This window comes from Rhyacophila brunnea, unplaced genomic scaffold (genome assembly GCF_057557595.1).
Source record: "Rhyacophila brunnea isolate RB1 unplaced genomic scaffold, BYU_Rbru_1.0 scaffold_1, whole genome shotgun sequence".
Classification (NCBI taxonomy): domain Eukaryota; kingdom Metazoa; phylum Arthropoda; class Insecta; order Trichoptera; family Rhyacophilidae; genus Rhyacophila; species Rhyacophila brunnea.
This window is the reverse complement of record NW_028232751.1, coordinates 43242599-43253828: the sequence shown is the minus strand read 5'-3', so window position 1 is coordinate 43253828 and position 11230 is coordinate 43242599. Positions and strand designations below refer to the sequence as shown.

At 33.6% G+C, this 11230-nt stretch overlaps 1 protein-coding gene across 1 annotated transcript in view; it reads left to right on the top strand.

Annotated features, from left to right (window-relative positions):
• The first annotated feature begins 2809 nt into the window (after positions 1-2809).
• The window catches only part of LOC147079807 (homeobox protein caupolican-like), a 263779-nt gene continuing 255358 nt past the window's right edge, over positions 2810-11230 (top strand). The window contains exon 1 of the mRNA XM_085944401.1: positions 2810-2902. Within this exon, the coding sequence (XP_085800527.1) occupies positions 2810-2902 (93 nt within the window). The remainder of the gene's footprint in view (positions 2903-11230) is intronic.

Sequence of the window (11230 nt, the reverse complement as noted above, 5' to 3'; positions counted from 1 at the left end):
GCTATAAACGAATTTAAGCTGCATTCAAAAAATGATTGTATTCAAAAATGTAAAATTCCACAGACTCTCTCCCTCCTGGTTTAGTTTATCATCCTACCGGTAATTTTTTAAAATATGTTAAAGTGTAAGAGGTACCTATACATTTTTGTTTAGTGCATTTGTATGGTAATATTAGTTTGATGATTTTTGCTTGGCTGGTATTATAATTGAACATTTTTATCAATGTTCTCCAGATAATGAAGACAAAAACGGACATGTTTTTGGCCGCCCTCTAACTTCGATCACATTTGTACAAAAAATACACATTTCGCTTATATGGACTGGTGCGGGCCTGATTTAATACAAAAATATTTCTTCAGAGTTATCAGAAGTATTCTTGACGACTTAATCATCCAAATCAAAATGAAAAAGTATTTACATACATCTTAATAATTTCTTCTATAAGTACTTACTTAAACGTTTCTTGATACTAGAAATATGGAGCGTCAACGAGTAAAACGCAGGTAGGTACACCATAGTGTTTTCAATACCTTCAATGCTTCAATTATATATGGCCATGGGTGGCCAACCTTTTGCATACCATGCGCCAATTTTTTCCACAGACGAGTTCAGATGCGACATACAACTCAAGCACCTTTTTTACTTGGAAAATAGGGATAGGGGTAGGATCTGCTTCGCTTAGGGTAAGAAAAGGAATAACTCAATCACGCAATTAAAATAATTAATTTATGCCAGTGCAAAAAACACACGTTTATTGGAGCACCAATCTACAATAGTCAGAAATGTACTCATGGACGAGAGGATGACCGCTGAGGTCGTGGACTTCGCTGATGGTGCTACAGCTGCCGGAGAGTCTCGTTTGGTGAAGATAACTCTGGACCGTAGTTGTTGGACGTGATGAGAGAGAGAGAGAGAGAGAGAGCTCTGAGCGGGATGGAGCACTGAGAGCTTTTGAGCGTTTGGATTTCGCTACACTTTCAATGGTTTGGTGTTTAATTTGTTACTGAGAGCAGCAGAGAATTCTTCAAATTTGAATCAGTTATTCGCGATCAGTTATATGCTTGTTTTCAATTAATAGCCATAAGAAGTGTTTTTTTTTGTTTACTCAGCAAGTACCTAATTTATGAATAAATACAGTCTCTACCTACTGATATTATTACGATTGAGATTTTGGTATGTAGGTAAAGAGATGAATAATGAAAAAATGACCAGGTAGATTGCACAAAGCATTACCAGTTCTGCTTTTTCTTCGTAAGTTGTTTTTTTATCCAAAGCTTCGTTGTGAATGTAACAATAAACCATAATATCTGTTTATCTTCTTGCAGTTGATAAACACTTTAAAATTAAACTTCATTGACCTTGTGTTTTTTGTAACAAATAACTAGGTACGAAGAAAGTACTCTATACCCGATGATTTCCCCCCGCGGTTTTAGCCAGGAGTGAGGTAAGTGCTAAGGGTGAATTACAATTCCGGGGTAATTTTTTTGTTAATAAAGAAAGAAGTGCCTTCAATTCTGTTTCGATTCTCCCCAATATTTCGAACAGGTTGAGAAAATAATTAATTGCGACAATTGTTTAATTTTGGTGAGATAATTTGTGTCATACTTAACTCATGCTGCTTAATTAAAAAAAAACATGAATGTGATTAGATTACAGCATTCATTTTCCTATAGCGACATAAATCAATATTTAGGGTAGTTCATGATGTAGATTATGCACAAACGTAACGAATTACAGTTATAAATAATATTTTTTCATGTTTTGATGGAATTTAAGCGTGCTACCTATACTATAATTTGTATTAATTTTGAATAAAAAAAGTCTCATTAAATTAATATAAATTTATTATTAATGTAAAACATACTTTCAGACTACTACAGTTTTAATTCTAGTTGATTTGAAATTTGTACTAGGTACCTATTCCATTTGAGTCATTTGTCGTAACTCTGGTATCGCCTTTCGGCATCTTCTAGCGCTATGCGCACTCACCAATGGCAAATACACACTGTTAATTATTATTGCTTATATAACAATTTAATACAATAAAAGAAGGTAAAACCATTATTATCTGAAAATGACTAATACCTATGGGATAGTACAAGAACTCAAAGCAATTAGAATTTAATTTTAAATTCCGTCTAGTACCTATATTCGGTCGATAATATTAGTTTACCACAGTTTTTATGTAGATTTTTATATTTGTTTTTTCAATAGGTTTGAATAAGCATAGTGAGTTTTCTGCAAAGCCTGAATGCTGTCACCTGATGGGCAGGATGTGCTGGTGCTCGGCCGGTGTATAGGCAGGTCGGCTGTTTCTTTGGCCGAGTTTACACCTGGAAAATACCTGTGCACTGGCTTATAGGAGGGCCACATCTCCTCCGTTGTTCGCAGCGAAAGTTCATACTAACTGAGGCTAACGGGCGGGCCTCGTAGAGAGAGCGGCGTATAGAAGGACGGGTAGATCGGTGCACACACCTACCGCCCCCGTACGTTCGCGCGCGCTGCCGCCCGTCGCAGTCTGGCTCACATCGCCTCTCGAATTGCGCCCGGCTGGTGCGCTCTCTCTCGATGCCACACTAGAGCGGCATCACTCTCGAACCCGGCGCGTCGCGTCCAAACACCCGGCGCCGCGGCATAGCGTTTCCCGCTTTTTTGACAGAACGTCGTCTCGTCGTTTCCCGCGCATTTTCAAACGTCAAACGGACCCGGAAGCGGCCGCCGTACTCCTCAATGGGGGAGTAGAATATTTTTTGTTGTTTGTTGTGATTAGTATTTAGCTTGTGACAAAGCAGGTGTTGGGACGACTGCCATGGACGAATGGGAGCGTCATGTGACTCCTCTCCTGCAGGATATGGGATGCTCAGGGAATGATGGGCATGACGACTTTTTTAATCCCCAGGAGGTGAGTACTTCTAAAATACATTAGAGTGCATTCCCCTGTCATTATCTCAAGTGCTATCAACTGAGTAAAACATCCGATAAGAAGTTTTGATAACAATCGTATTATTTAGATAAGTTTACGCGATTTAAACTTTTCACGCATTCACGAGTTTAAGGAACAAACTTTTACAGTTCTTGTTTAGGTACCTATTACATCTACGTATACATACACATGTATATACCTACACATACTTACATGCAACTGACGTAAGATAAGTGTAAAGTTTCCAGCTGGTGTCATAATACGTACCTACTACGTTTAAGCTTTTAAACCAATTTTTTATATTATTCTATTAGATAATTACAATAAATCATTAAAACCCTTTTTGATGTATTATATTAAATGAGTAGAAATCTACTTCAATATAAAATATACTTAATTAAATACTTACATGACAACCATTTCCGACGTTTTTTTTTTAAATATCTATCAAGTGCATTTATTTTTTAATTTAACAATTTGTAGATTCCTGTCGGTATATTTAATTATTTTTAAAAAAAAATGCATAAGGGACCTGCTTATATAAATTCAAATAAAAATATATAAGTAAAAATAATGGTTCTTGTCTATTTAATCATTTAGTGGAAGGCAGAAACAAACAAGTTTTGAAAATAGCCGATATATTGGATTATTTGTTAGGTTAGGTTAGTTTATCATTCTTGAATTCATGAATTTTGTCGAAATCGGCTATGAAAATTGCCGCTGTTCCCGCCTGGCTTCCTATAAATAGACTTGAACCCAAATAATTAAGGTATTTTTCACACAAAATCGCTTAGATGGCCGTGACTGAACTGCGATGGTTGCGCATATTTCATTCAAAATATTACAATTTATTTCAATACAACATTGCGCAATAACTAGCACTACCATCGAAGTTTACAGTTTCATGTCACGGCCTGACAATAATAATGGGTCGCAGTACGATCAAATGGTTGTCAAAAATATATTTGATTTAAGTTCAAGTACCCGATAGGCTATAAATTATTCTTCTTAAAAAAGTATTTCAATAATATAACCCCGGAGGGTAAATTGAAACCAATTAAATTAATTAACTTACTACTCATTAGTTTTGTTTGTCTTAATAATATTTTGATGTTTTGATTTATGTATCTTTTAATATTAAAATATTCAAATAATAGCATCAACGCCTACTGATGTATGATATATGCATAGTAAAACTAGGCTGGTATTTTATGAATTATTTAAATGAGATCACAGACAAAAGAAAAAGTGAATTCACCTACGCGTTATATTAAATTTACTATTGTTTGCAAACAAAATGAAATTTTTCATTTCGTCAATAGATACGTAGTATTGTTATTGGCGAACACCAAGAGGTACCCAATTGGCAAATTGTTAAGTCATCGTAAACCGAAAACCAATAGGAAATTTCATATTAGGTAATACTTAAATATTAGATACATTGTCATTTAATCATTTTACCGGTGGATAATATACTTAATTATATAGGTACGTCTTATATAAACATGATTAGTAAATAGTCCAAGATATGCTGTGGAGATTTGTCGTAAATAGTGCACACTAAACTTTATCAGTCATAATATGTACTTATTTGTATTTATTTAAATAATAATACAATTTGCAAATGGTACCTAGTGTTTTTTTTTTTTTTTAATTTAAATAAATCTTCCCTAATTTTAGAAATTTTATAGGGTTTAAAATTGAAATATAAAAACTACCAAACACTATCTCCATATTGTATTCTTAGTTTAATGAAAACAAATACCTAAATATGACTGACAAAGTTTAGTCTGCACTATTTATGTCGGATCTTCACAGCCTACCTCTACCATGTGATACTGTATTCATACAGTAGGTAACTACCTACCAGTTCACAAAAAATATTGGTTAATAGTGTTACAATCTTTTAAAAATCAGAAAATAATAATATGTAGGTACATATCTGTTTCACATGGATACATAATAGGTACACATATTAACAACTCGGAATCCTGGTTGGGAACTATAGACTGATATTGTTACATTGTTCCAAGGAATTTGCGAAGAAGGTACATATAATCGCTTCATTAAAGATAAGTCTGGGTACAATATTAGATACCTACTTGTTCGAGGATGAAAATCATTATTAAACACTTTTATACAAACAAAACTTAATAATTAACAATATTTGTTTAAAACCAGTAGGTCAACCAGATGTAGAGTAATTTTTTAAATATTTTTTATTACATAAAATGTGTCACTCATGCAGGGGTCACAAGATTTTTCAAAATATTTATAGGTTCCACCAATCAAAAAAGATTGTGAATTTCTGGATTAGAGGATGACGCCTATTAGTTTGTAACATAATAACAATAATAAGAAATCAATTATTGGACGGCTTCGAAGTTATCTTTGTGATGACCCAATCTTTTCTTCCCTTTCTTCTCAACCCAATAACTAACCATCAATATGTTAATTTTCTCTCGACTTATTTCATATTAATCTTGATAATTTAACCAACAGATGGCAGGCATATTTAAATAATTTTATATATTTATCACGCCAAAATTCTACAAAGCCAGTATCTTAGCACAATAGACTCATAATATTATATTTCGTAAACATAAGAATAGGTAAGTATGTAGCTACATATGCGAATTTGCAATATTCACCCTTATTGAAAAGAATCTGGAATTCATTTTTTAACCACATTAATCAGTAGTAATCTGTTTACCCTAGTACCCAGGTAACTATAAGCAGAGTCGTCTATGTGGGTCCGTTTATTCTTCAAACGCTGTTTTCACTTGATAATACATAGGTATATGTGGGTACCTACATTAATACTCGTAAAAACTATTGATATACTCATAATGGTTCGTAATAATAATAATAACTGTAGGCAGAACTTTTTGCAGAAAACGTAAGTCGGTACGTACCGTCTTTCATGTCCCCTCTGGGCCCTCTGATATATCCTACCCGTAGGTATCTACGTATCAGTGGCGAAGGGTGGAGGTAGGCTATTAAGATCCGCCATAAATAGTGCACATTACACTATAATGTATGTCTTAATATATAGGTATCTAATCATTGTTATGAGACTAACCATAACCTTTAGCTGTCACTGTTAAAATACAAATTATACTTAAACATAATCATAATATTCTAGTATGCACACTGGTAGGTATAGGCAAAATAAAATATGTTGCTTTGAATTATTTATTAATAATAATATAACAAAAGCTTTCACCAGTTCGTTGACAATCACTCATAGCTATTAATTTGCAATATTGGTTTAGTGTCTTTTTATGGCATATTGATATGGCACATAGCATTTACCATGATCGATTTTATTATTTATGTTTGTATCCATGTCATTGTTTAGATTCGTATATTATATCTACTTCTGAGTAAGTATTGTTTTTTTATAAAGCTGTCAACAGGGCCGAATCGATTCTGCCATGGTTACATTAATCTGTTCCGTGGTTATCATGGAACACGAAAATAATGGGAAGTGGATTGCCTTCTGGGCAGTGACGTCCCTAGACACCGTCTACTGACAAATTAGAGCATTTCCACGAAACCTACTCTTAAACAGTGGTGGTTTTACGTCTATGGCGATTACGGATTTGGAGGCACCTTTGTAAAAAAATTGTTTGTACGATAAACCTCCATTAGAATATGTATTACAATACAATAATAGCTAGGTATATTGTCAGGATTATTTATCATCGAATGTTTTTTAAACTGAGGCGACAGCATTGTTTGCTTAATTGAAAATCGCTACTGATCTCAAAAATTGTATAATTTATTTTATTCGTTAATTTATTATAATGTGACGACCCTATGCAACGCATGACCTGCCTACCCTCACGGGACGTCATTGCTTATGGGTGAGGATGAATCAGGGATAAACTTAAACACATGTTAAATAATATGTTATTTTCAATACTGGTAAGTAGGTACATGTATCTTAATACGATAACGATGTCCTAAATAATCAGATTTACAATAATGACCTTTATTGCAACGCAGGTAGAGTTAATTATTCTATCACATTCATCTGTGATTATCTTTTTACGAAATAATAAAAATTGGATTTGAAGATCCACAAAGATAATAAATACCACCCAGCAAATAAAATGCAATAGATTATTAAAGAGTTTACTATAGATCTACCAGTATAAACTGTCCGCTGAGTGAAGGTGCCACATGCTAATATTTGACATATCACTCAATATTTTTTATACTGTGATGAAATAAAGACAACAATATTATTAATTCAGGAAGTATGTTTTAGTTACATATTGAATTTGAATTGTGGGGGGATGTGCGAACGTGAATGTCAATTATATACCGAGTACCCAATTTACCTACGCCTACCACTGACTTCCTGTTGTGTAGGAATATACTATACTTTCATCATTTACCTCATTACAGAATTTAACGACAATGTTCTTTCACCTTATACTCTCAATTTAAAGTGAAATCGATACCTAAAAGAATTTGGTTGAACTCAGTTATTATTCACAAATTAACATCACTAATGGCAGAATATAATATCTAATATTCCCGATCTCTTGGATAGTTAGGCAATTGTAGACTTCGATAAGTCCAGATTTAGTCAGGTTTGTTCTTAGTATTTTTGGCAACCCTGTCCGGACTTTTAAAGAAGCATAGTTTAGTTAGACGATGTTGGGATTTTTTATGAGATCGTGTTAATAAATATTGACAAATCAACGAGAAAATGGCTGTAAGCTGCTGAAAGAAATAGCGTGAAGATTATTCCATTATTTAGTTTTTATAACGTACTGAGACTTGTTAATAATTTTAATAAACTATTTTTTTTATTCAACGAATAAGACACAAGATTTCAGAATGTAACATTCTATACTGAATATACATAATTTGAAAACATCTCATGATGGATGTTGACTAGTAGTTATTAGGTACATGAAATGTTTATCGAATTGCGTTATTTTATGAAATCACACATTGTTATCCAATCCTTCCCTGGCCAACAATATTCAATATTATTAATTCTAATAATGATCCGGATAAAAAAATGCCACAATATAATAATATAAGCAGCGATGGAAAACAAAATCAAAATACATATCGATTACTGGTATTGGAGCGGAGCACGCGACGCAGCGATAAGATCTATCATTTGAAAATTGTTTGCCTACAATCTGAACACGGGTTCAGTGCCGAGTGGCGGATCCAGGATATAACCGAAAAAGCCGATTTAGAATAATATGCATTTTATCACAAAGAGTCTGAATCAGTCAGTGGTTTACAAGAGAATTTTCCGGTGTCCGTTGGTGCGGTCACCACACATTAGACGCGCACATAGAAGGAAAAAAATGTGGAGATCAATTTCGAATAATAATTTATGGTACAAGTCTGTTTCTGGAAGCCAGGCGGGAACAGCGGCAATTTCCATGGTCGATTTCGGCAAAATTCATGATTTCAAGAATGATAACCTCACCAAACCTTACCTTACCTAACCTAACCTAACCTAATAAATAATCCAGTATATAGACTATTTTCAAAATTTGTTTGCCGCTGGCTTCCACTTAACAGAAAACAACCTAATTTGTTATTGATTTTTAAGCTAACAAAATCTAGAAGGCCACTGACTTTTTCACCACATTTCTTTCGCCCGCCTACGTCTCGCCGCTTCTACCGCGGACACCGTACTTGTATGGGTACATTCCCCATACCCAGACACTCCGCACTTTAGATCTAAAGATGGAAGCCTGGTCAGCAGCTATAACTTCGGGTGCTCACCCATGAGATATAGCGACGTGTCGTATCCAAATGTGGTAATAGATACGATGGGACCCTATCGTCCCTAAATTATGGCTGAAATTCGAAGCATTATTTCATTGTGATATCCCATACATATAGACATGTATGTCAAGGATAGCAAACCTTGTTGCACATGTGTGTCAAACCATATAATATCTACCCCTTCCTTAAAAAATAAGAATACAATTAATATAAATAAATCGTACGTAATGGTTTATTGTAAATTTACCAAAAAGATAAAATGACATATAAACATGAATATATTATACTTATCTAAATTTTCACAAATATATTTTATTATAATAATTAAGTGAAATATTAGTTGTTTATCTCATACCAATGCTTAATACTACAATACAGTCTCAAGTAAACATAAGAATATAATAATTCATCAATTTAAAAACACTACGACGACCATATTTTTATATTGACGTAAATATTGTGAAAATAGTGGTCACTAATTTTTAGGTTAATAAAATTCCATAACTATTTCATTTTTATAAAGAAAATATCGATTCATTTTTTGCATACAAAAATTTAACTTTGCCGCGTGTCGCAAAAATGGTCGGCGTGTCACTTGGTGACACGCGTCTCATAGCTTCACCATCACTGATATAATACTGATACTAAAATATTACATTACATACAAAGTTTATATACCTAAGTGGACACATTAAATCCGCAATAAGATTGATGAGCTAATTTTTAAACTAGATACGCACTGTTTATGTACTGTTATTCAGTTTTATACCCATATTACAATGCAGGTAGAGCCATTTTAAGCCACACTAATTTGTGTTTATTTATCTGATTACAAAATGATGAAATGGTTCTTGTCGGTTTAAGGGAAGCCAGCGGCAAACAAATCTATAAAATAGCCGATATACTGGATTATTTGTTAGGTTCGGTTAGGTTAAGTTAGGTTAGGTTTTCATTCTTGAATTCATGAATTTTGCCAAAATCGGCTCGGCTCCCGCTTGGCTTCCCGTAAGCCGACTTGTACAAATCAAATTTATATTTGCATATCCTGACGTAACTATTAGGTATCTACTGTTTTTATTGTAATTCCGGGGATTTTTATTACGTATTTTTAAGTATTTTATTGAGACATGAATTCGATTTCAATACTATACGGCTATCTATTTACGAAACAACACCTTAAAACAAACTGTGATACGGCCAACTATATTACGTAAAAATTTCCGGACCTTTTTCATTATAATATATAACGAAATGGGCCGATTTATTTTAGAACGATTTTTGGGTGTTGGAAGATAAATACTATATTTTTTTTGATGTGTGGTACCTAGTACTTTGTGTGTCGTACATCTCAGTCATCAAACTGACATTGTGTATCCAAATGGCCAAGAACTTGAGCCGTAACAATAAAATTCACAATGGCTTAGAAAAGCCCGTATGATTTTTTTCTCGGACAAAGATGGTTATCGCGCTTAGATTATGGTGGCGCCACCACACCGGCACCCCGTCTCGGCATCTGTCCACTACGGACTCATTTTGGCATCAGACATCCATGCCTGAGCAATAAATCAACTGCTGTGATATTCCATACATTTCAGCCTTAATCAGACATGCCAATACTTATACAATCGCCTGTGGTGATATATTATTTCGACCGACACCGCTGCAATACCACGTAAATGTCAAGCAATAAGCATCAAAGCTAACATATACAATATAAAACGTAAACATAATAATTTCACATAACATAAATAATAAACAACGAAAATACAACTTTCACAATCAATACCAACATGGCATTATCATGAAAATCATTTTATAAAATCACATTTTATATTCACACGTTTCGATAAGTAGGTAGTCACTGTAGTGACGTGATGGTTCTTGTTTGAAGCATACGAGGTATTGCATCGTTTGAAAGCGCATAATTTAGAGTGTTAGTTGGGATGCATGTTGATCCTCCCATTTTGAGCGATCCTTGTTTATTATTTGACAAGTGGTGGTGTCAGGATGAAACCAGTGCCGTAGCTGAAGAAAACCTTCTAATATAATTAGGTTAATATACATTTTTTGTAAGACAACAATGACGTTATGTTAAAAATAAAATAAAAATTCAGCACAAATTGCATAATACGACATGTTTTACAGTAGGTAATTCGTAAAAATATCAATTATTGAACTGATTGTTGACAAATTAGGGATAAATATAGGTACATTCAAGTTTTTCATGTAACCTTAAACAACCTAAATCCACATTCAATACTTAAAGACATTTCGGAGGCTTCTATTAAGGCGTTATTAAGTCATACATAAAATTTGGCTTCATAATGTCTATGCCGCCCATTTATAGAATCTAATTAATCTGTTTATATGTTGGTAACTAGTTTGTTTTTAACGTACGTACATAAGTATCGTTTATGTATTTTTACAATTAACATCTGCCGGTACTACTGTAGACATATTAACAGAATACTAGAAAAATTGTGTATTTAAAAATTTAAAATTGACTCTTATTAGCAGAACCAAAATTGTATTGGA